The sequence below is a fragment of the Callorhinchus milii genome, unplaced genomic scaffold, assembly GCF_018977255.1.
Source record: "Callorhinchus milii isolate IMCB2004 unplaced genomic scaffold, IMCB_Cmil_1.0 Scaffold5, whole genome shotgun sequence".
NCBI lineage: Eukaryota > Metazoa > Chordata > Chondrichthyes > Chimaeriformes > Callorhinchidae > Callorhinchus > Callorhinchus milii.
The window spans coordinates 54,744,691-54,771,412 of record NW_024704746.1 but is presented as its reverse complement, the minus strand read 5'-3'; the positions used below and the strand labels follow the sequence as shown (position 1 = coordinate 54,771,412).

Sequence of the window (26,722 nt, the reverse complement as noted above, 5' to 3'; positions counted from 1 at the left end):
ACCATCTACTCATGGTTGTATTGGCAACAGCAAGCAGCACAATTCTGTTTCTGATCACATTGCTTCAACCTCCATGTATACCCCTCACTTGTGGGGAAACGCTGCAAAAATTAGAGCGGAGTATAAGCAAGGCTTAACATGGAACACCTGTGAAGCAAGTTCCAATGAGAATGAAGTGGTATAAATATAGAGAAAAAATAAACCCACGTTCGATAGATTTTCGTCAAACTAGTATATTTATGTCAGCCTATTCTTTTTTATGTTGGGCTGAACTTTGACTCCTTGTTGTCCTAAGGCTTGGCCATTGAAACGGGTCAGCCTGTCCATCAATCACAGTGCTTGGGCTTCAAGAATTTATGAGCACCACTGATAGTTTTAGCTATATGGTGGAATTGATTAGTGCTCACATGCAAATGTTTTATTCAGCAGCAAATGAAACAAAGTGTATTTACTTTAAATCACCACCTTCACTTCATTTAAAAATAGATCCTTTTTTATATAAATAAATCATTGCTTCAATTATCCCCTCTGTCATTTTCTTAGTTTTTTAAAATCAACACACCGTGGTAATAATTCATGGCCCCTTTATTATTTCTCTGTTAATGTTGTTGTTTGGAAGATGTGCAGTGATTATGTCCCAAGTTCCACTCATAATTAGTAGTAAAACAAATTGCGCTAATCCATAGCAAACAATCAATTTCCGTATGTGGTTATTAGTGAAGCAATGAGCACTGTAGATGGGGCTCTTCACTTAAATTCTTACTTGGGAAATAAATTGCCTGTTGGTCATGTACTGTACTATTCATTTGTGCATGAAATATGCAATACAATCTTACTCCATATGATACTAGAATGCTAAGTGTTGGGTTCCTTCACTGATGAGAACTGCATGCAGTCCGTCCTACTTCTGAGCCATTAGTTCTCCTTGCAGACAAATATAACATTGCTTGCATAATTCTACAGAATAATACTATACAAGCATTGATTTAATTGTATTGATTTTCGCAAAAGACATGCAGATAAAAACATGCAATGTAGGAAAATGAGTTGGTGGTGTGTAAGTATGTGGGAGGTTGGGGGAATGGATTCTTTCGAGCTAAAATCTAAATCTCGCATCTGCTATCATTAGCTGAAACATTTGTTTTCTACCCTGGATATTTTTCTAAATCTGCTATTCTCCACCCCAATGAACATCAGCCGCAATTAACAATACACAGCCTCAGAATTGAGCAGTTAATCTGACTCACCTGGCCCCAAAGCACTAGTAAAATGAGGTAGAATTCGGTCCTCTCACAGACACGAAAAACCTGCAGCCGAGCCTGGGCTCTTGGAAGCACTTCCCCTCTGATACGTCACCACACACACCGAAGCATTAGAGCAAAATCAGATTTGTACTGTTTTCTTTTTCCTTTGACCACGGCTTAAAACAATCCTGCTGCCATCCCAGCTGTGGTTCAACACTGAAGGCAGTCCTACCTCCCTTTTTTTTCTTGTCGTAGCAGTCTATCAATTTTCGTCAGCTATAGACTTTCTCCACTGCAATCGGCGTTCTTTGCAGCCAGGTTACTATGGATATGCTGTCACATAGGGAGTCAGTCAGGCTCCTCACACTCATTCATCACCAGACGACTGGGTACCTTTCCTAGTGCTGTTAGTAAGAAATGAAATGCATTCATTATCTTTTCTTTGGCGCCCAGACACAACTATGCTTGGTGCCTTAAACGCTCCATTACTTAAATGGAACAAGAGGTACCCTTCTCCATTCGGACTCAAAGAAAATCCCACATCATCTGAAAGATGCTCTCTGAATAAGGTCCTGTTTGAGCCATCAGCACTACAGCTCCCAAAACCAACTCCCTCGAACATCCTTCAAATGATGGCCAATTAAAACATTCCCAGTTATAATCGAAGGAAAAAACTGTACAGATTGCTGAAAGGCTAAAATAAACTCGCCTTTTACAAGCAGGTAAACGGTGCTAAAGCAACACACTTGTAAAACAGATACATGCATGAAGACCTGGCAGTAATTTCAATCACAAAATAACACAAATTGATGACAACAAGGAGTGAGGAGTGCATTCTGATGGGGGGGGGGAGAGGGGAAGATTGCACTGATTTATTTGAAACAAAACTGAGTGGATTTGTTTAAATTTAACAAACAGTTACCACTTGAATAGCTGAATATTTTTTGTTGTATAGAGGGCAAATGGGAGAAACATGATTGTTAAATGGTAAATTGCAGATGAATTTTGCTAATGAAATTCTGTTCTGCAGTATGCCACAATTACCATAGCAACCTCTAGCTGGCATAGCAACCATTTAAAGGTTTTCCATTTAAAAGAAGCCTACTAAAATGGCATCTAATAACTGTAGCTACACTAAATGCCATCAATTGTTACTCAGTATAAATGCTATCTCTTTGCTGGCACATGAGACACTGAGCTACATTTTTGTTTTAACCCCCACACTGCAACGGTTTATAAAGCAACTGATAGAAAGATACAAAACATCTGCTAATATCCTAGCTTTTATGGATTTAATTTTACACATGTTCTCATCTACGTCGGCTCGAGTTCATTATTACATTGAATCTGCTAAGAAACAGTGAAAAATTCACTCCATGTTTTCTTGAATGTACTGAAGACATAGAACACATTTCCTTATGTGCTTTTATCAATTACAAGTATCAATATCAATGTACAACATTTTTAAACACTGTGCAACCTCGAAATGAACAAGGAGACATGAAGGTGTTTCACAAAGTACATTTCATATGGTAGCAAGTACCTACAGTCATCACAGTCCAACAGTGTAATGGATGCTTTGTAAAAAATGTTCATATTACGACAGAGTTCATGAAATAGACAAGCAATCTCTATGTACAGTGAAATATCAATTTAATTAACTCTGCCAGCCAGTGACATGCACAGGGCCCCAGTTAAGGATGTCAGAGAAATGTTTTCCTCAAATAGTTTGAAAAATGAGGATATCAAACTAGGCATCTTGCTTCTTTATTAAATCACAGATTTGAATGGGAGCAATCTTATATTGCCTATTCTGCTCTCCTCGTGCACAGAAGATTTAATCAACTGTACACAACAAAATACTGTCATTTCATCAATCCAGAGTTATGAAAATTGATGCTGGGTTTATACTCTGAGGAGTGACACAATATTGCTCCCAGGAGTAGCATTATGCTGAGTTTGAAGCCTGGTTATATCGAGACCAGCTGTTAAAAAATAAACAACCAATTTTGGAGATCTTAACATACAGAACAAGTTTTTTTTAATGTTAATGAAGACACATTCGTGAGATTGGATCTTTCCACATGGCAAAAGTGAACCTTTGAAAGTTTTTTGTTCTGTCCAATTGACTGCTGGGAACTTGTGACAAGAAATGAGGCGAATAGTTCCAACATCCACATTTATGCGGATGACGCCCAACTGTACCTCTCTGCCTCAACCTTTGACTCCAGCACCACTGCTGCCCTGACAGAACATCTGTAGACATCAAGTCCTGGATGAGAGCTAACTTTCTTCAGTTGAACGTCAACAAGACCGAGGTCCTCCTGATTGGCTCCGGTCAGCACCTCCACACCTCAGGCGCTGACAGCATCACCATCCACAGATGCACACTTCACCTTGCTAAGCCAGTCCGGAACCTTGGCGTCTTGTTTGATTCTCAACTATCCTTTCTATCCCACATTCGTGCCATGAATAGCTCTGCCTTCCCCCACCTCTGCAACATCGCCCGGCTCCGCCATTGTCTCACACTGCAGGCCACTAAAACCCTCATAAACGCATTCATAACATCCAGGGTTGACTATGCAAACTCCCTACTTGACAGCCTCTCCAACTCCTCCCTGCATAGGCTGCAGATCATCCAGAACTCTGCAGCCCGTGTCCTCTCCTCTCCCGCACCAGGCTCCGTGACCGTATCACTTCCATCCTCGCCTGACTCGCTTCCCATCAAGGAGAGGATACAGTTCAAGATCCTGTCCTCACCTTCAAAGCCCTCCGTAGCCTTGCTCGCCCCTACCTCTGCGACTTCCTAACCCCCTACCAACCTGTTCGCTCTCTGCGCTGAGCTGGCTCTGGTCTGCTTCACATCCCCCGCCTCACCCGCCCCACCAATAGCGGGCGGGCCTTCAGCCACTCTGCCCCCACCCTCTGGAACTCCATCCCGCAGTCTCTCCACCTTGCCTCCTCCCTTGACGCCTTCAAGACTCATCTCAAGACCCTCGTCTTCAACTGTGCTTTCGATCACCCTTCTTCCCCCCACTACCCTCCACCCTATCCCATCCCGACCCCCAGCTCGGTTCCAAAACATTGACTACCCAGCACCTTGCGATGTCCTCCCGACATGAAAGATGCAATACAAGTGTAAGTTTGTTGTTGTTGTAGTTATATATGGAACCATTACAAATTTGCACACAGTTTCATTTGTTAAACTGCTCCAGAAAACACCTCCTGAAAGCAGCCATCTATATTGCACATTTCATAGCAATTCACCATCAAAATCACATGAATTTGCCATGCAACATGGAGCCAAACCAGCACTAAATACAGTAATGTAGTAAGATCTAGTAACATAGAGGATAATAACAAGGATTGTTTAACAATTACAATAAAATACATCATAAAATACACCCGAGGAAACCAAAGTGTCTAAAGTATAGTCCTTTTTTCACCACGTTCCATGTCACTTTCTGCTCCAAGAAGTTAAAAAAAATCACATGCATTTGGCTGATAATCTGATACAATCTGACACATGAACATAATTTGTGGCAGATTTGTGTGTAAATACTGAACGATTACACTCAATCTGAATTCTCAATGCAATCTTCCACTTCAGTACAAGCATTAAAAAACACACATGCTGATTTCAGTTGCTCCTATTACTGATAACAAGCTCCACCTTCCTCCCCCAAAATAGCTCCAGTGAATCACATCAATGAGCCAATTAGTTGTATACTCTATTAACCTTGCAGTTACATGGGCAACTGCACCACCAAGTGCTCAAGTAAGATAAGATCATGTTGGCTGTAGAATATTGGCCTCACATAAAATGGATATGTATCCTGCAATGATGTTCCATACACTTCTCACCCTGGCATGCTGTGGGGTTAGATTTGGAATTAATGCAGAATGGTTCATTCTGTATTAATTCCAAATCATTCAGCACTTTGGAATTTAATGAAGAATGAACCAAACGGTAATAATAATAATTCTTTCATTTGATATAGCGCCTTATCACATCTTCGCGATGTCTCAAAGCGCTTCACAGAATACACTGTAAAGTGCATTAACTGTATACTTTGTGAGCGAAATGCCCACGGAAGCCCATTGAAATATTAAATATTGAGTATTTAAACATTTTAAAATATTTAAATATACAAAATAAAATATCAATACTTTATATTGAACTTTGCTACAAAATACACAGCACACTTTAAAATACTTTACTCTGTGAAGCACTTTGAGAACATCTCAACAACGTGATATATATGATATATATATCAAATGCAAAGATTATTATGTCAACATGGCGGGTACATACAATATTAGAGTGTTCTGCACTGTGTGTTTGGAAAGCTTACTTTCAAAATAAATCTCTTTTACCAAAAAAAACAGCTACTGCGGGATATTCATTGATATTTGTTTTTGAAAAAAAATTGTATTGAGTTCTATATAAAGGAGAAGACTTCCAAGAGCCTCACTTGTGTCATTACATAGCATACGGGAGGCTGAAGAATTCATGGATCGAATGTTTCAGGAGGCGGTCACACCACAGCCACAGGAGGGACAAAGGGAAGAGTGTCAATGCAATTGTCACTGGGGACACAATGGTGAAAGAAGTAGACAGACATTTCTGCAACCAAAGATGTGACTCTCACACGGTTTGTTGTCTCTGGAATGGGTGCAAAACGATCTACGGGGGGAAGGAGAACACCCAGAAGTCGTGGTCCATGTTGGATCCATGACATAGGGAAAAAAAGAACTGATATCCTACAGGGAGAGTATCAGAAGCTAGGGAAAAAGCTAGTGAGTAGAACCTCAACAGTGGTGATCTCTGGATTACACCCAGTGCCTCGTATGAGTGAGTATCAAAACAGCAGGATCAAACACATGAATGCATTGCTGGAGAAATGGTGCAGAAAGGAGGGCTTCAGGTTCCGGGATCATTGGGACCAGTTCTGGGGCAAGTGGGACCTGTACAAGCTGGATGGGTTACACCTGAACAGGGATGGGAATATGTCCTCAAAGGGAAGTTAACTAGTGCTGTTGGGAAGGGTTTAAACTAATTTTGAGGGGAATCAGGATGTAGCATTAGAGAGAACAAACAAGTTACACAGAGACAAATGGCAACATAATTAGGAGTAATCCAGAAAAAGGAGGGATTAGACTGGGGAGAAATGCAGAGCTGATTAAATCGGTCTTGGAGCATATGTGGGTAAATGCACGGAGTGTGACAAATAAGCTTGGTGAGCTGCAGTATCAAGTCACCACATGCGGTTATGATGTAGTGGCTCAAACAAGGGCACGAATGGGAGCTGAATATTCCTGGCTACAATGTATTCAGGAGGGATAGACAAGGAAAAAAAGAAGGCAATATTGATTAAAGACACGGTTACGGCCCTGGAAAGGGTTTATGTGCTAGAGGGTCCAAAAACAGAATCTATTTGGTCAGAGTTAAGGAGCAGAAAAGGACTGTTACTCTGTTAGGTGTATACTATAGTGGGAAGGAGATAAGACGAGCAAATCTGCAAGCAGATTTCAGAAAGATGCAAAGCCAATAGAGTTGTGATAATGGGGGACTTCAATTATCCTAACATAGACTGGCAAAATAACAGTGTAAAGTGCAAGGAAGGGGAAGGATTCCTGAAATGTGTGTAGGATAACTTTCAGGATCAGTATGAGTCCAGCCCAATGAGGAAGGAAGCAGTGCTGGATCTAGTTCTGGGGAATGAAGTGGGGCAAGTGTAGCAGGTTTCAGTAGAAGAGCATCTGGACAACAGTGATCGCAACATCATTAGGTTTAGAGTACTTATAGAAAGGACAAGGAGCAATCAAAGGTGAAGATACTTAACAGGAAGATGGCTAATTTCAGTGAGTTAAAAAGGGAATTAGCCAAGGTGGACTGGAAAGAAAGATTGGCAGCTAAAACAGCTAACGAGCAATGGGAAGCCTTCAAGGAGGAGATAGTTCGGGGACAGAACAAATACATTCCCACAAAGGGGAAAGGTAGGGCATCCACACCTCCCTGGATGAGTAAGGAAATTGAGATTAAAATAAAACAGAAAAAGGAGGCTTATGATAAATGTCAGGTCCAAAATACAGAAGATAATCAAATAGAATATAGAAAGTACTGAGGAGAAAAGGAAATAAGAGGGGCAAAGAGATTGTATGAAAAAAGATTAGCAGGTAATATAAAAGAGAACCCTAAGATATTTTATAAGCATATACAGAATAAAAGGTTAGCCAAAGGTAGGGTGGATCCAATTAGGGACCAAAAAGGAAATTTTCTTGTGGAGACCGAGGCTGACGTACTGAATGAATACTTTGCATCTGTCTTCACAAAAGAAGAGGATGCAGCCAATGCCACAGTATTGGAGGAGAGAGTAGAGAAATTGGATAAGATAAAAATAAACTGAGGAGGTACTAAAAAGGCTGACGGTGCTCAAGGTAGATAAATCACCTGGTCCAGACGGGCTGCATCCTAGATTACTGAGGAAAGTAAGGATGGAAATAACGGAGTCTCTGGCTACAATCTTTCAATCTTGCTTGGACACTGGGGTGATGCCAGAGGACTGGAGGGTTGCAAATGTTACTCCCCTGTACAAAAAGCAGAAGAATAAACCTGGGAACTACAGGCCAATCAGCCTAAAATCAATAGTGAGGAAACTTCTAAAAAAAACTTCTATAATCCGGGACAAAATAACAACAACAACAAAATTACATTTATAGAGCGCCTTTCACGTTGAGAGGTCATCCCAAAGCACTGAACAGTCAGATGTCAGAGCCTGAGCATGGGGAAGGGGTGGGGTAGGGGTGAGGGAAGGCAGGGAGGTGGGAGGGAGACCAAAGGCGCGGTCGAAGAGAAGGGTCTTGAGACTGGCCTTGAAGGAGGCAAGGAAGGAAGCGAGGGACCGTGGGATGGAGTTCCAGAGTGTGGGGGCAGAGAGGCTGAAAGCCCGGCTACTGATAGTAGGGCGGGTCAGGTGGGAGACATGGAGCAGAGCGGAGTCTGATGAACGAGCGAGCGGGCAGGTTGGTAGGGAGTCAGCAGGTCAGAGAGGTAGGAGGGGCAAGGCCATGGATGGCCTTAAAGGTGAGGACGACGATCTTGAACTTGATCCTCTGCGGGATCGGGAGCCAGAGGAGTTGGGTGAGGGTGGGGTCACAGAGCCTGGTGCATGAGAGTACACGAGCTGCAGAGTTTTGGATGATTTGCAGCTTGTGAAAGGAAGCGTTTGGAAGGCCGATGAGGAGGGAATTCCCGTAATCAAGCCTTGAGGTGACGAATGCGTGGGTGAGGGTTTCAGTGGCCTGAGGGATTTTCACTTAGAAAAATATGGGTTAATAAAGGAGGTGGGTCGGTAAACCAAGGACACCGACTTAAAATAGTTGTTAAAAGAAATAATGAAATTTCTCACAGTGAGTTGATCGGATCTGGAATGCATTGCCTGAAAGGGTGGTGGAAGCTCCAGGTGGTGGATTCGATAACAGCTTTTAAGAGAGAAGTAGATAATTATTTTGGTAGTACAAGTTTGCAGGGCTATGGGGAGAGCATGGGGGAGTGGGATTGAATTGCATAGCTCTTTTCAAAGAGCCGGAACAGACACGATGGGCCGAATGGCCTCCTTCTGTGCTGCATAATTCTATGATTTTGTAGCACCTTATTTCAAAACCTTTCAAAGTACTTTACAGTAATTACTGCAGTGACTGTTTTTGTAGATAAATCCAGCACCTCTTGCACCAGTTGGGTCCCACAAACACCTAGATGAATGGTTGTTTAATCGGAGGAGTGCTATCCAGACACTGGGAGAAATTCCCTTCTTCCCATTGTTGTGGGATAATTAAAGTCCACTTGAAGAACAAGTAGATGAGACCATGGAGATGGGGAAGGAAGAGGCAAGGCGAAGGAACAGAGGAAGAGTGTTCTAAAGTTTCGGAGGGTAGTGGCTGAAAGCATGGCCACTGATATTGGAATGGAAGACATGAGGGGATTACAGGAGGTCGGAGCTAGTCAAGTGGAGGCAGCAGGTTGGCGAGTAAGCAAGTTGGAGAGGTAGGAATGTTCCAGGGTATGAAGAGATTTCCTGAGTCTGAGGGATAGGCCGGGGAGATTGAGGAGGTCAGAGCTGCGGGACGAAGACGTTGACACGAGCTAAGGAGTATAGCTTCTTTCTTGTTGACATTTAGTTGTAAGAAGTTTGCGCTCATACAGGTTTTGATATATGCCACACAAGCTGACAGAATATTGGTGGAGCTCGAGTCATAGCTGGAGGAGAAGTAGATTTGTGTGTCATCCTAGGTATCTATGCTACAGGCAGGGTGGAAACCAGACTGGAGGGGCTCGAGGAGGGAATGGAGGGAGAGCAAAGCTGGTTAGCAACAACGCGTTCCATAGCTTTGACAAGGAACGGCAGATTGGAAATGGGACGGGAATTTGTGAGGTTGGAGGGGTCAAGGGTAAGGTTTTTGAGGAGTGCAGTGATGACAATGTTTTTCAGGGGCAGAGGAACAGTTCCAGAGAATGGGGCAGATAGGCTGAAAGGTGAACTGCCGATGGAGCGTGGTCAGGGCAGGAGACATGACTCCTGTCCATTGCCTACTGAATGGAGGGAGCAGACAGGTTGATAAGAGTTTGAGAAGGTCACAGAGGTAGGGTGGGCAAGACTATGAAGGGATTTAAAATGATGATGACGATGCAGAACTCAATCCTAGAGATGGATAAGGGTTTTGAGGGCCCAAGGGGAGAGTTAGTGGCAGAGGCAGGTGATGTTGTGGAGGTGGAGGAAAAGTTGAATGGGTCAGAACGTGGATGTGGGGTCCAAAGGACAATTGAGAGACAAACAAGACACTGAGGTTCAATGCTTGCTCCATGAGGTGTAGATTGATGCTGTCAGCGCCTAAGGTGAGAAGGCACTGATGGGAGCCAAGCAGGAGAGTTTCTATCTTTTAGATTACCTGGAAAAAGTTAGCTCTCATTCAGGACTTGATGTCCAACAGGCAATCAGTCAGAACAGCTGTGGTTCTGGAATTAAAGATGGAGGCAGAGAAATAGAGTTGGATGTCATCTTCACATGTGGAAGTTAACCTCATACCTGCGGGTATGACATTGCCGAGTGGGAGCATGTGGATATGAAAGAGAAGAGGACCCTGGGAACACTGGACATGACAGTATGGAGACGGGAGGAAAAGCCATTGGCAGATCCCCAGTGGAGACATTGGGATAGTTAAGAATGAAACCTGGAAAGGACAGATGAGAGCTGATAGGATAGAATTTTCAATGTCAAAGGCAACAGAGAGGAAAAGAAGGACGAGCAGGCAGAGAGAGCCCTGGTCACAGTGGAGAGAATGTCATTGGTGACTCAGACCAGGGAAGTCTTGGTACTGTGAGTATCATGGAAGCCATATTGAAGGGGTTTATCGAGGGAGTACAGGGAAAAGGAAAGAAAGGGGAAAGGAAAGCTGAGATACAATGACTCATTCCAATAGTTTGGAAAGGGAGGTTGGAGATGGGACGTTAGTTAGCGAACAGGGATGAGTCAAGGGAAGATTTTTTGATGAGAAGGGTGGTAACAGCAATTTTGAAAAATTGGGAACTGTGCTGGTGGACAAGTTGAGCATATGGACATAGTTGACCAATGTGTATTTGCTTGGGGACAATTAGATGGTGCTGGGAGGCAGAGATGAGGTGGGGAAGGGGTTGAAGGAGCATATGGTGGGCTTCATTTGAGACATGCCGGAAGAGAGGGATAAGGGAAAGACTGAGTTGAGGATGGGCAGAGGAGCAGGTGGCAGTTACTCAATCATATACAAAAGTGTTGATCCTGAAGAAGTCCATCATATCCCCACATTTGGAGTCGGAGGAGAAGATGGGCGGGGCATAAAGAAGTAGGGAAGGAATTGGTTTGTGGTGGAAAAGAGGATCCTGGGGATGTCCTTGGTGTCCAGGATGATCCTGGAGTAGAAGGACAATTTGGCTGAGGCGAGGGCAGAACCATAGTGTTACAGCCAAATTTGGCGGTGTTCGCTTGGATTTGAACCATCTCATCCAAAAATGGCATTTAATAAGAATAATAATAATAATCCTTGCATTTGATATAGCGCTTTTCACCTCGGGAGGACGTCCCAAAGCGCTTCACAGAACACACTGTAAAGTGAATTGACTGTATATTTGTGGGCAAACGCGGCAGCCAATTGCGCACAGCAATGTCCCACAAACAGTCACCCAGTATTGAACTAACAACAACAAGATTTCATTTACAGAGCGCCTTTCACATCAGGAGGACGTCCCAAGGCGCTGGACAGTTGGGTCAGGACCAGAGCAGGGGGGGGGAAATGGTCAGGGTGAGGGGAGGGAAGGGAGGGAGCGAGGAGGGGGCAGGGAGTCAAGAGGGGAGCTGAAGGCACAGTTGAAGAGAAAGGTCTTGAGACCGGCCTTGAAGGAGGAAAGGGAGGAGGCAAGCCGAAGGCACTGGGGATGGAGTTCCAGAGCCTAGGGGCTGAGAGGCTGAAGGCCCGGCCACCGATGGTAGGACGATTAGGGCGGGGGATGTGAAGTAGACCGGAGCCAGAGGAACGGAGGGTACGGGCAGGTAAGTAGGTCGGAGAGGTAGGAGGGAGCAAGGCCGTGAATGGCCTTGTAGGTGAGGATGAGGATCTTGAATTCGATCCTCTGGGGGATGGGGAGCCAGTGGAGGCGAGCGAGGGTGGAAGTGATGTGGTCCCGAAGCCTGGTGCGGGACAGTACACGAGCTGCAGAGTTCTGAATGACCTGCAGCTTGTGGAGGGAGGCGCCGGGAAGGCCGGCGAGGAGAGAGTTCCCATAGTCCAGCCTTGAGGTGATAGAGGCATGGACCAGAGTTTCAGCAGCGTGAGGGGTGAGGTAGTGCCGTAGTCTGGCGATGTTCCGGAGGTGGTGGAAGGCGGTGCCAGTTGTGGCGCAGATGTGGGGAAGAAAGGACAGCTCAGGGTCGAACAGAACCCCGAGGTTCCTGAGTGGCTTTGAGAGGTGGAGAGTGCAGCCTTGGATGCTGATGCTGTCAGCGCCTGAGGTGCGGAGGCGCTGACGCGAGCCAATCAGGAGGGCCTCAGTTTTGCGCACGTTAAGCTGAAGAAAGTTGTTTCTCGTCCAGGACTCGATGTCAGACAGGCAGCTGTCAGGACATCGGTGGTCGTGGAGTTGAGTAAACTGCCATCTTAGACTTTACACCTTATCAACTAACTGACTAAGCAAAACTAATATTCTGGGAGTGGATGCATCATGGCAAATTCTTGTTATTCTTAGTTTTTAGCAAATTCATATTTTTTTATTGAAACTGAGAGAAACCACAGGTCTATTAACCCAACAACACAATTATATTTGTTTAGCGCCTTTCACGTTGGAAGGACATCCCAACGCGCTGTACAGTCCGTGTTTCGGACCTGAGCTAGGGGTTGTGATTGGGGAGGGCAACTTTTGTTTCCTCGGGTATATTTTATAATGTATTTTATTGTAATTGTTAAAGAATCCTTGTTATTATCCTCTATGTTACTAGATCTTACTACGTTATTGTATTTAGTGCTGTTGCATGACAAATTCATGTGATTTTGGTGGTGAATTGCTGTGAAACATGCAGTATAGATGGCTGCTTTCATGAGGTGGTTTCTGGAGCAGTTTAACAAATCAAACTGCGTGCAAATCTGTAATGGTTCTATATATAACTACAACAACAAAATTACATTTGCATAGCATCTTTCACACCAGGAGGTGCTGGACAGTCAGTGTTTCAGACCCGACCTGGAGGATAGGGAGTGAAGGAGAATGATCAAAAGTACGGTCAAAGAGTAGGGTCTTGAAATGAGTCTTGAAGGAGGCAAGGAAGGGGGCAAGGCAGAGTGACTGTAGGACAGAGTTCAGAGAGTGGGGGCAGAGTGGCTGAAGGCGTGCCCGCCAAAGGTAGGGTGGACAAGGCGGGGAACGTGAAGCAGGCCAGAGCCTGCTGAGCGGAGGGAGCGGGACAGTTGGTAGAGAGTTAGGAGGTCACAGCGGTAGAGGGAGTGAGGCCATAGAGGGCTTTGAAGGTGAGGGCCAGGATCTTGAACCTCTGTGTGGTGGGAAGCAAGTGGAATCGGGCGAGAATGCGGGTCAAGGAGCCTGGTGCAGGAGAGGACAAGGGGGCTGTAGAGTTCTGGATGATCTGCAGCTTATGGAGGGAGGAGTTGGGGAGGCCGACAAGCAGGGAGTTTGTATAGTCAAGCCTGGATGTCACTGGTGGAGCCAGACGATGTTGCGGAGGTGGGGGAAGGCAGAGCAGGTCATGGCACTGATGTGGGGTAGAAAGGATAGTTGAGGGGTCAAACAAGACGTCAAGGTTCCGGACTGGCTCAGTGAGGGTATGCTGTCCAGCGCCTGAGGTGTGGACTGGCTCAGTGAGGGTATGCTGTCAGCTGAGCTCTCATTTAGAACTTGATGTCTGACAGACGTTCTGTCAGGACAGCAGTGGTCCTGGAGTCAAGGGTGGAGGCAGAGGTATACAGTTGGGTGTCATCTGTATACATGTGGAAGTTGACCCATGTCTGTGGATGATGTCACCAAGAGGAAGCATACAGATACTGAAGAGGAGGGGACCAAGAACAGAGCCCTGAGGACCACCGCACAAGACAGTGTGGGAGCTAGAGGAGAAACTGTTTGTGGAGATGAAGTGGAGACGGTATGAACGGTAGGATCAGAACCATTCAAGGACAGAACCATGAAGGTTGAGGTGAGAGGAGAGGCGGTGGAGGAGGATAGAGTGGTCGACAGTATCGAAGGCAGCAGAGAGGTCAAAGAGAATGAGGAGGCAGAGGGAGACCTGGTCGCAGATGGACAAAATGTCATTTGTTACTTTGACCAAAGCTGGTTCTGTGCTGTGTGCGTCACAGAAACCCGATTGGAGGTTCGTGAAGGGAGGGGCGGGAGTGGAAGAAGTGAAGCTGGGAATCAATGACTTGTTCCAGGACCTTGGAAAGGTAAGGGAGGTTGGAGATGAGGTGGTAATTTGAGAACAGGGATAGGTCAAGGGAGGGTTTTTTAAGGATAGAAGTGATGATGGCCATGTTTAAAGGGATGGCAATGGTGCCAGTGGACCGTGAAAAGTTTGTGATGTCTGTGAGTAGGGGGGTAAGGAGGTGGAGCTAGAAGTTAAGGGGAAGGGTAGGGATGGGGTCGAGGGAGCAGGTGGTCAGTTTCATGCGGGTTATAGTGGTGGTGAGAGAAGAATGGGAGACATGTTCGAAGGTGTGGAGGGAGGGATGGGTCGGGGCTGAGGTGTGAGGGGGAGATGGAGAGGGGCGAGTAGACGGAAGGGCAGAGGCAGCTGAGCGCATCCCCTCGTCTTGGCAAAACCCTGGCAGATCCAAATCCAATTGAAATTTATTTCACAGGAACTGGTATCAAGTTAACAAAAGTGCTTTTCCTTTAAATGCTTCAAAAATTTATAACAATGAACAATAAACATGCTAGCTTTTTTGATAAGCACAAATTTATTGTTAAAAAAANTTCAGAAATGCTTTTTACCCCATTTAATTTCTGCTAACAAAAAGCAAGCAAGCAGGACATTAGGGTCTTAAGATGGCAATCCAAAAGGCTCCATTTTCACATTTCTATTAACAAAACTATTTTCTACGTCTGATTTCATATAACCATATGAGTGACGGATCTAATTATTTAATAAATTCCTGCAATAATAAATTGGTCACTTCAATCCACGACTGTTTGTGGGACACTGCTGTGCGCAATTGGCTGCCGAGTTTTGCCCACAAATATACAGTCAATTCCCTTTACAGTGTGTTCTGTGAAGCGCTTTGGGACGTCCTCCCGACGTGAAAAGCACTATATCAAATGCAAGGATTATTATTATTATTATTATATACAGTCAATTCACTTTACAGTATAGTGAAGCGCTTTTGAGACGTCTAGAAGACGTGAAAAGCGCTATATCAAATGAAAGGATTATTATTATATTGCAGGTGTCATCTAAACAGCGTTTCAGTCAGTGAAGAAAAGAAGAAGCAAATGCATAGTAGCAAAGGAACTCATGAGTTCATCTAATTCAAGTGCAATTAGCAACCAAGACTGACACTGCATCGAAATAACTTCCATTTCAGATAAGTGATTTTATAGGACTGCTATTCTATTTCATTTTTATTTCCGCGGTAAGCCAATAGGTTATGTTATAAAACAGCCATTCAGATTTTAAATCTATTCAGCACTAATAGTTTATTTTCAGGTCATTACTCAAATCATGAACTTACATTAATGAGTTCAATTTCCCACAGCTTCTTCACAAGATCCATTGATGTATAACCATTTGCCAGAAAGGTCTTGATGTAATCATTCAGCTCTAAGGAGTCCAACCAGTCTGCCACAGACGTTGGACTATTCCCATCATATCCAATGACTTTAACCTGAAATAAAGAAAATATATCTGTAAAAAATGCAAAGAATTATGTATTTGTTACTTTTCAAAAATAATACTCTGCTCTGAAAATGAGCTGTCATCTTTAATATGTCAGAGCATTGGAAAAGGGCACCATGTTAAGTTTCTAGGTGTCAGGTGGATGGAGGCAAGATACCAATAATAATAATAATCCTTGCATTTGATATAGCGCTTTTCACGTCGGGAGGACGTCCCAAAGCGCTTCACAGACCACACTGTAAAGTGAATTGACTGTACATTTGTGGGCGAACCCGGCAGCCAATTGTGCACAGCAATGTCCCACAAACAGTCGTAGATTGAAAATGACCAATTTAATTATTGTTTTTGGTTTTTGAAGGGATTATTATTAGGCTCTGTGTGGAGTAAGGAAACTTGCCCAAGGTTTCGCCCTCTGCCTGGAATTGAACTCAGGTCTCTCGCTTGCAAAGCGAGTGCTCTAACCACTGAGTTACAGGACTCCACGATGAACTAACCCTGTCGGATAATAAAGCTTGTCTTGTTTCATCTAAAATCAGCTGCTGTACGTGGCACAAGAATGAACTTTGCAGTTCTCTATATTAATTCAAAGGGCAGCTTGCGAGCCAGGAGCTTGTGGGTTCAAATCTGAGCTGTTAGCTTTCCTCTTAGCCCCAGCTGAGACCAGCAAAGTTCGCCATGGACTTTCCAGAGTTACGAAAAGGATAATTGGTCAAAGGTATTGCACCTGGACTGTCTCCTATATCCTCGATTGGCTGTGTATAGGTGTGACAACCAGGGGGAGAGGTTAGGTTTACGTGTGATGCAATAATACAGTGGCCAGCCAACACTCATTTCAAGGCTTCACACAAGAACAATGGTCACTTGAGTGTGGCACTGAAAGGCAACCAGCACATAAGGAACTCAGTGAGAGTTGGCCAACCAGGCAGAGAGAAGTAAATGGAAACCTGTAGCTTAGAGCACTCGCCTCGCAAGTGAGAGGACCTGGGTTCAATTCCCGGCAGGGTGAAACGTTGAGCAAGTTTCCTTACTCCATATGCCTCTGTTCACCGAGAGGTAAGTAGGAACCCGGTTGTTAGTGAATTGGCGGATTGCTTTTCCAGGCGTGACAAGTTATATATGAGCTTAAGCTACATGACTCACTCTATTTGGTACAATTTAATCACATTATCTTCAGATTCCTTTTATATGAGCTTGTCACCTCACTACAAACAAATCCATTCGAAGGACTATTAGATCGGCATCATCAATTCAATGTTAGTGATAATGCGTGAATTAAACTCTTGCAGCATCTGAAATCACTGTTGTGAGGAAATGCTTTGAGTAAGCAAACAGTATTAGGCATGCATGCAGGACAGTTGAAATGACTGGAGCCTCCAGAAAAGATAATAATACATCACAAATATATTTAGATGTCAGAGATCCTAGAATCATACAGCACAGAAGGAGGCCATTCGGCCCATCATGTATGTGCTTGCTCTTTGAAAAGAGCTATCCAATTCAATAAAAGTTATCGAGTCGGCTTCCAATATCTTTTCAGGCAATGCATTCCAGATCTGAAATTTCTCCTCACCTCCCCTCTGTTTCTTTTAACAACTATTTTAAATTGGTGTCCTCGGCTCATAACTCTTTTCATAACTGAAGTCCCTCATTCCTGGTGCCATCCTGGAAAATCTCCTTTGCAACTTCTCCAATGCCTTGACATCCTTCCTAAAGTGTGGTACTCAGAACTGAACACAGTTAAGCTGAGCTGAGGTTTAACCAGTGTTTTATAAACATTCATCATAATTTCCTGACTTTTGTATTCTATGCCCCTATTTATAAAGCCGAGTATCCTGTATGATTTTTTTAACAGCTTTATCTACATGTCCTGCCACCTTCAAAGATTTACTTATATAACACCCCAGATCTCTCTGTTCCTTCAACCTTTAAGATTGTAGCATCAGCTTATATCGCCTCTCCTCATTCTTCCTCCCAAAATGCATCACTTCGCATTCCTCCCCAATAAACTTTATCTGCCACGTGTCTGCCCAAAGAGGATTGAAAGATTGTGACCAGAGCATCTGTTGTTTCCACCATTACTTCATAACATAGTAACATAGAATGCATCCTATCCGGACCAGGTGACTTATTTACCTTGAGCACCGACAACCTTTTAAGTACCTCCTCCCAATTTATTCTTATCCAATTTCTCTACTTTCTCCTCCAATACTGTGGCATTGGCTGCATCCTCTTCTTTTGTGAAGACAGATGCAAAGTACTCATTCAGTACATCAGCCTCTGCCTCCACAAGAAGATTTCCTCTTTGATCCTTAATTGGACCCACCCTACCGGTTATTCTTTATATGCTTATAAAATATCTTAGGGTTCCCTTTTATGTTATCCGATAATCTCTTCTCATACAGTCTCTTTGTCCTCCTTATTTCCTTCTTCAATTCTCCTGTATACTTTCTATATTTTATTTGATTATCTTCTGTATTTTGGACCTGACATTTTCTGTTTTATTTTAATTTCCTTATTCATCCAGGGAGGTGTGGATGCCCTACCTTTCCCCTTTGTGGGAATGTATTTGTTCATTCCCCGAACTATCTCCTCCTTGAAGGCTTCCCATTGCTCATTAGCTGTTTACCTACCAATCTTTCTTTCCAGTTCACCTTGGCTGGGTCCTTTTTTAACTCACTGAAGCTAGCCCTCTTCCCGTTGAGTATCTTCACATTTGATTGCTCCTTGTCCCTTTCCATAAGTACTCTAAACCTAATGATGTTGTGATCACCCTTGTCCAAATGTTCTACTGAAACTTGCTCCACTCGCCCCACTTGATTCCCCAGAACTAGATCCAGCACTGCTTCCTTCCTCATTGGGCTGGAAACATGCCGATACAGAAAGTTATTCTGCTCACATTTCAGAAATCCTTCCCCCTCCTTGCCCTTTACATTGTTATTTTGCCAGTCTATGTTAGAATAATTGAAGTCTTCCATTATCACTACTCTATTGGTTTTCCATCTTTCTGAAATCTGCTTGCCGATTTGCTCGTCTATCTCCTTCTCATTATTTGGTGGTCTATAGTAGACACCTGACAAAGTAACCACTCCTTTTCTGCTCCTTAACTCTAACCAAATAGATTCTGTTTTGGGGCCCTCTAACACATCACCTCTTTCCAGGGGCGTAGCCATATCTTTAATCAATATTACCATCCTCCTTTTTTTCCATCCCTATCCCTCCTGAATACATTGTAGCCAGCAATATTCAGCTCCCATTCCTGCCTTTGTTCATCACCACTATATCATAACCCCATGTGTCAACTTGAGGCTGCAGCTCACCAATCTTATTTGTCACATTCTGTGCATTTACACACATGTACTCCAAGACTGACTGAGTCTGTTCTAATCTAATCTAATCCCATCTAATCCCTCCTTTTTCTGGATTACTTCTTATTACATTGCTATTCGACTCTCCCAGCCCTCCATGTAACTTGTTTCTCCTCTATAACGCTACAACCTGATTCCCTTCACCCCCTCAAAATTATTTTAAACCCTTCCGATAGCACTAGTTAACCTCCCTGCGAGGATATTGGTCTCAGACCTGTTCAGGTGTAACCCATCCACCTTGTACAGGTCCCACCTGCCCCAGAACTGGTCTCAATGATCCTGGAACCTGAATCCCTCCTTTCTGCACCATTTCTCCAGTCATACATTCACGTGTTTGATCCTGCTGTTTTGATACTCACTTGCACGATGTACTGGGAGTAATCCGGAGATCACCAGCTTTGAGGTCCTACTCTTTAACTTTTTCCCTAGCTTCTGATACTCTCCCAGTACGATCTCAGTCCTTTTTTTCCCTACTTCATGGATCCCAATATGGACCATGACTTCTGGATATTTCCCTTCCCCCTGTAGAATGTTTTGCACCTGTTTCATGATGTCTTCAACCCTGGCACCAGGGAGGTAATATACCATGTGAGAGTCACGGTTTTGGTTCAGAAACGTCTGTCTACTCCTTTCATGATTGTGTCCCCAATGATGATTGCATTGACACTCTTCCCTGTGTACCCCTGTGCATCCATTTACTTTTGACTCCCCTCCCCAGAGGTGCCATCACCCTGACCGGTATTCAGTACAGATGAAAATGAAACAGTGAATGCAGGGAATCTTCCCCCTCCCCACCGCCCAAAATATGATTCTGGAAATCAACAGCAGGCAAATCAGCATCTAGAAAAGAAAGAGTTGAATATTTTGGATTCTGATGAAGGGTAATGCCCAAAATAATTATCTTTTTTCATTTATGGATGCTGTTGTAGATTTCCAGCATTACCTTTTTAATTATGAAATTAGATCCAATTTCTAACAATAAATTGAACCATATTAAAATTGCCTCACCACCAAAGAAAAACTCCACTGGGTGACTGAACACAGACATGGTTTTACAAACTATGTTCCAGAGTTGGCACATGGACAGGATTGACAGTGGACAGTGCCCAGTTGACAGTGGACTGAGCAACATTTGTACTTGTGTGTTTGCATTTTTCTAAAACATATTTTGGATTGTTATATTTTATAGTCCAGCACAAACTAGTTGGGTCCAGTATGGACCAGTTGGGCCAAATGACATGTTTCTGTCATGTAACATTCTATGTAATTCTATAATAATTATTGCATTTGATACACCACTTTATTACACAGAAATGTTTCAAGGTGCTTCAGAGTTTTCTAATAAAGTAAAAAATTGTGTATTTGTTGGCAAATGTGCAGCAAATTTATGCACAGAAATGTCCCACAATAGTCAGGAAGGGAATGATCAATTATCTGAAGAAAGGTTGGACTCAAACACAAGGAAAAACTCCCTTCTCTTTTCATATAGTGACAGAGGTTTTGTATCATGTCAAACATCCCCTGAACAGGCAAACAAGATCTCATCTGAAGGACAGCACCTCCAAATGGGACTCATCTGAAGCAGCTGGGGGGTCAATCTACACTATAAGCTCAAAGTCTTAAATAAGGGACTTGAAACTGCAACCTTCTGACCCAGAGATTTGGTGTGCTGCCAACTGAGCCAAGTAATTGTTCCTTATAGATGCTTTGGAAAAGTAACAGGTGCATGCTATTTTAAAAACATTGTTCAAACCTGATGAGATATTTGTAAAGTGAACTGGACACTGCAGCAGGTATTCTCTTTTCAGCTGTATAACTCAACTTACCCGAGGAAGTCCACGAACTGCCTGTAGAATTCTTTGCCTGTGTGATGAATTGAGGATGCCTATCTCCAGCAAATCCTGGTCTTCTACTACATTGCTTCCCTAGTTGAAAGGGGGAAAGTAAGAGATAAAAATTATGTCATCTCCAGTCTGATTGTCATTGTAATTTTAGTAAAAACACCTTCAGTGTATGCAAAGGAGTTCAATTCTATAATAAAGAGCAGAACACCAGCTATCAAATATCCATGCTGTGCTATGAAATATTTGTTCATTTGCTGAAAGTTCTCTGAAGTTGATTTGCTGATATAGCAATAGTGCAAAGTACAAGAATAAAATGTATTGGAAACAAAATAAAATGTGGAAGCTTATTGATTTGTGCACAGAAAGGAAATCACCTTCTCTCACCCTTGAACAAGCAGCTCTTCAAGGTTTAGAACTATTGTCGATAGTACAGCAGCACATCTCAATTGTGCTGGCCCAGCGGTTGTTTTGTTCGGTTAATATACATTTGTTTTTATTAAAGTGCAACCTTTTCCCCAGGAGCGAGTCTCAAAAACAACAATAACAAATTATATTTGTATAGCGCCTTTCACAGCAGAAGGACGTCCCAAGGTGCTGGACAGTCTTGGGATCCCGCCACACCCGAACTGGTGATTGGGATCAGGAGGGGTGGAGGGCGGGGAGGGTTAGGAGGGTGACCGAAGCCATGGTCGAAGAGGAGTGTCTTGAGATTCGTCTTGAAGGAAGTGAGGGATGGGGTGAGGCGGAAGCACTGTGGGATGGAGTTCCAGAGGGTGGGGAAAGAGAGACTGAAAGCCACCAGCCAATAGTGGGGCGGGCAAGGCGGGGATGTCAAGCAGGCTATTTTTCATCCACACTTTGATTACTTATCTTAATGAACATTGAAAATATTTTGCAGAAAATTCTTCATCTTTATTTCAACCTCATTGGAGGAGGAGGTGGAGTGTGTACATGGGATTTCTCATGGGCTGAGCTGGCTCTACAGTTACACACCTGATTCAAGGTGTTGTTCAGCTCTCGGTGAATTCTCAATTGTGCAGAATCTGTAGTTCTGTGGATTTCTTGTTAAGACAACATTATGTAGACCAAGTCAAACAACACATTAAAAATGGTTTAGTTTATGTACATTTAACATGGTTTAGTTTATGTACACTTCATTTTACACCTTTCGTGTTGCACAAATGCTTTTTGTTAGATTTCTTTTGGAAACAATGATCAGTTTAATTTTTCTAAATCTGTTTTGTAATCCTCTTAATTTAAAACAGGTGATGGAAATAAGTATACAAACACAGATGAAAGCACATTCCACACGGTGTGCTGAAAATGACCTGTTGGAATGTACAATGAAAATATTTTGCAGCAAAATTCTTCAGACTAATAGGCACCTGGAATAATGGTTTAATGTTCATTTATTTTCATCCATAGTACAAAGAGATTTCAAAATGCCAGCCTTACATGAGATGATCAGCTAGTGTTTCATTAAGAATGTATACAGACAAAAGCTGCATCTATTCAAATGCATTAGATTTGAACTATTTTCATGGAATTCCCTCCACAGGCTGCAGATTATTCAGAATGTTGCACCGCATGTCCTCTCCTGACCAGGCTCCGTGAGCTGATCACCCCATCCTCACCTGACTTCACTGGCTCCCCAACCCCCAGAGGATTGAGTTTGAGATCCTCGTCCTCACTTTCAAAGCTCCTCCCCTTCCTCTGTGACCAACTAACACCTTACCAAAGCACTCTGAGACGCTGCCCTGCGTGGAGGAAGCTATACAAGTGCATGTTGTTGTACCAACCTCTGCTGGACGGACACTGGCCTGCTCCATGTCCACCATTGGTGGTCAGGCCTTCAGCCTGTCTGCCCCCACTCTCTGGAATTCCATCCTGGAATCCCTTCGCCTTGCCCCCTCCTTCAAATGCAATCTCACGTCCTTGCTCTTTGACCATACTTAAAGTCATCCTCCCATTTCCAACCCTGTTGGCCCCTACCCCTCTTGATTCCAACCCCCAGGTGCAAACTCTTCACTGGGACATCTTGGGACATCATCCCAACATGGAAGGTGCTACATAATACAAATTGTTGTTGGTCAGATCTGCTTGGAAACTCGATCACATGAAAATAGGGGTTGCATATTTTGTTCAAGAGCTTATTTTTAATGAATATAATAATAAAAAAAGCAAAATACTGCAGATGCTGAAACAAAAACAGAAATCGCTGGGAACACTCAGCAGGTCAGGCAGCATCTATAGAGAAAGGAAAGGAAACGAGATAACGTTTCGGGTCCACAAGCCTACGTCAGAACAGGGGCATGTTGGGAGGGAGAGGCTAACAGAGAGGGAGGAGGTAGAGCAATGAAGACAAAGGAGAAAATGGGGTAAAGGACAGGGGATGATAGTATTGTTGATGCAAATCAAAGGGGTGGGGGATTGCAACAAAACAAGGGAATAGAGGTGTTAATAATGCAAAACAAAGAGGGGGTGGAATTGCACAACAAAAAAGGCAGTCCAGAGAGACAAAAGGTGTGCCTGGGTCCCAGATGATGTGGTAATGATCACAGATTTTACATTTTTTTAAAAAAAACAACAACAATGTCCTGGCCCCTGGCACTGCCATCCCAGCCATGATCTGGGAGGCTAAGCCTGAGGGCTGATGCCGTCCCGCTGATCGTTCGCTGATCAGTGTCTGCATGCGCGTTTTGGCTGCCGCCCTGACCCGAGCCTTCCCCTCCACTCTAAATGTCTCTCCTCCTGCCCCCCTCTATGTCCCTCCTCCCACCCCCTTCTATCTGCTACTCCCCCTCTGTCCTTCTCTCCCACCGCCCTCCCCGCCTTCTCTCTCTCCTCGACCCCATCACCACTTCCCTCTGCTCCAGCCTGGGCATCCTCCGCCGGGCCCTCGTGGCTCCCGGCATTGGATGTTCCAGAGCAGCAACCCCAAGTGCTCAATCATTCACTTCCTCCACTCAAACCGCCTCCTTAAGGCAAACCCAACTCCCCCTTCCCTCATACGTACCCTCCCCAACTCTCCACTCACATCACTCTCCACAACCATCTCTCCTGTACAACCCAAAATCCTCTCCGTACCATTCTCTCCTCCCTCCCCCCACGTCCAGCAAGCCCACCCGCATTTCCCTCCAAAATGTCCGTTCCCTCTCAAATAAAGCCCTCACCATCCAAGACCTCATCCTGGACGAGCACCTTGACATTCTTGGGCTCACTGAAACCTGGTTCTCCCCCCCAATGACCCCGTACCCCTAGTGGAAGCCTCCCCTCCAGGTTACACCTTCCACCACACACACCCGTCCAAACCAACGTGGTGGTGGGGTGGTCTTCATTTCCAAAGCCTCCCTTGGTCTCAACCCCTACTCCTCTGGCTGCTTCCCCTCCTTCGAGCACCTCACCCTCTTCCACATCTCTCTCCCTTTGAAAATCCTCCTTTGTTTACTGCCGCCCTAAGCTCCCCGGCTCCTTCCACACAGACATCTCTACTTTCCTCTCTTCCCTGTCCCTCTGCTCCGAATGCCAGCTCATAATGGGGGATTTCAACCTCCACCTAGACTCTCCCTGCACCACTTTTGCCGATTTCACTGCCTCTCCTCCCTAAACCTCACCCTCCATATAAACTCACCTACCCACAACCTGGTCATGCACTTGACCTCATCATCACCCACCACCTTGACATTTCTGACCTCAGCATAGTGGACAAGGCCATCTCAGACCACTTTTTCATCTCCTTCTCCTCTCACATCCCTCTCTCCTCCACCAAGCCCTCAACCATCCTCAACTGCCTTTGGAAAAGGCTACGCCCTGAGACCCTCACAAAGGCCCTCTGCCCTTCCTCGCAAAAGTTCTAGAACACGTTGTTGCCAACCAACTTCGCGCACACCTCTCTTCCCACTCCCTCTTCGAACCCCTCCAGTCTGGTTTCCGGTTTTTCTTCCACCTCCGACGCATCGCCCGTCTCCGCCAATACCTCTCCCCGAAAGCCACTGAAACCCTGGCCATGCTTTTGTCACCTGTGGATGGACTACTCTAACGCCCTCCTCCTCCCATCCACTACCATCCATAAAATCCAAATCATTCAGAACTCTACCGCCCGCATTCTCACCCGCACAAAACCCCGCTCCCCGATCACCCCAGTCCTTGCCTTCGTTTCTCCGGGTCTGGCCCCCTCCTTGTCCCCCGAGTCCTCCGCTCCACCCTCGGCGGCAATGCCTTCAGCCACTATGCCTCGAGGCTCTGGAACTGCCTTCCTCACTCCCTTCGTCTCGCTCCCTCCCTTCCTATTTTCAGGTCTCTGCTGAAGACCTTTCTTTTCGACCGCGCCTTTGGTCACCTTCCCCCCCATTCCCCTGGCTCGGTCCCGGGATCTATTACTGTAAAGCGCTCTGAGACGCCATTCGGGGTGGAGGGCGCTATATAAATCCAAGTTGTTGCTGTTGTTGAGGGGGAAGGTGAGCTGTTGTGCTCTGAAATTGTTGAAGTTAATATTGAGGGCAGAGGGCTGTAAGGTCCCTAGCAGATAAATGAGGTGCTGTTCCTCGAGCTTGCGCTGTAGCTCATTGGAACAGGGTTGGAGACTGTGGATGGAAAGGTCAGAGTGCGAGTGGGAGGGAGAGTTGAAGTGGCAAGAAACGGGAAGCTCAGGGTTGTGCTTGCTGAGAGGATGGAGGTGTCCGGCAAATCGGTCACCCAATCTGCGTTTCATCTCCCAGTGTAGAGCAAACGATTATACACTCGTTTGTTCACAATTATAATTATATTATTATAATAATAATCCTTGCATTTGATATAGCGCCTTATCACGTCTTCGAGACGTCTCAAAGCGCTTCACAGAATATATTGTAAGTGTAGTGACTATATATTTTGGGTGAAACGTGGCAGGCAATTGCACACACCAGTGTCCCACAAGCAGTCGTGGATTGAAGTGACCAATTTATTATTATTTCTTTCTTAAAGGAATTATTACCCCCAGAAAAGCAATCCCCCAATCATCTAAAGTTCCTACTTCCTGCTACTACTTAGGAGGATCCTACTTATATATGGTTTTCTTAAACACCCAAATGTAAGAGGTCCGAAATAAAGTTCCAGCTGAACAAGTATCTGCTATAGAAAATTTAAAGGAAAGATAAAAATAATATTATTGAGTTGTTAACATAGGAACAAAACAACAAGGTATCTGAAAAAGCAGATATGAAATGTTGAATGGTTCCTCCATGTGTTACACGTTACATTGTTTTGCTGGACCAGCAAACCTCATGGAGCTGCTCTTGCAAAAATGAACACATTAGGTGATAGATTACCTAATTATTCAAAATTATAAAAAGATAAATCAAAATGTTAGGTTATGAACATGCCAGGATATGCCTAATTTTCCACTCTGTAACTACAGTCACTAATGGATTCTCTGATACAAAGAAACTAAGCCAGTGGGAGTCCTGTAGCTCAGCGGCTAGAGTACTTGCCTTGCAAGCGAGAGATCTGGGCTCGATTTCCGGCAGGGTGAAACTTTGGGCATGTTTCCTTACTCCACATGCCTAATAATAATCCCTCAAGAAAAAAAAACAATAATAACAAAATTGGTCACTTCAATCCACGACTGTTTATGGGACACTACTGTGCCCAATTGGCTACCGCGTTCGCCCACAAATAGACAGTTAGTTCACTTTACAGTATAATCTGCGAAGCGTTTTGAGATGTCTAGAAGACGTGAAAAGTGCTATATCAAATGCAAGGATTATTATTATTATTATTATATAGTCAAACACAGATTAATAGAAGAAAGGAATGTTTGGATGGAGATGGATGTGGAAGGTGCTTTTTTAAAACTACTATCGGAG

The 26,722-nt window shown here is 44.2% G+C and overlaps 1 protein-coding gene across 18 annotated transcripts in view; it reads right to left on the bottom strand.

Moving 5' to 3' along the window:
* The window catches only part of anks1b (ankyrin repeat and sterile alpha motif domain containing 1B), a 455,240-nt gene that overhangs the window by 44,797 nt on the left and 383,721 nt on the right, over positions 1-26,722 (bottom strand). For 17 of the 18 annotated variants that reach the window (XM_007907724.2, XM_007907725.2, XM_007907728.2 and 14 more), the window contains 2 exons: positions 20,862-20,960; positions 15,507-15,659 (listed from right to left, as the gene is read on the bottom strand). In XM_007907724.2, coding sequence (XP_007905915.1) covers positions 15,507-15,659; positions 20,862-20,960 — 252 coding nt within the window. Of the gene's footprint in view, positions 1-1,247; positions 1,334-15,506; positions 15,660-20,861; positions 20,961-26,722 lie in introns of those variants that run through there. The other variant, XM_007907740.2, reaches the window with a different exon arrangement.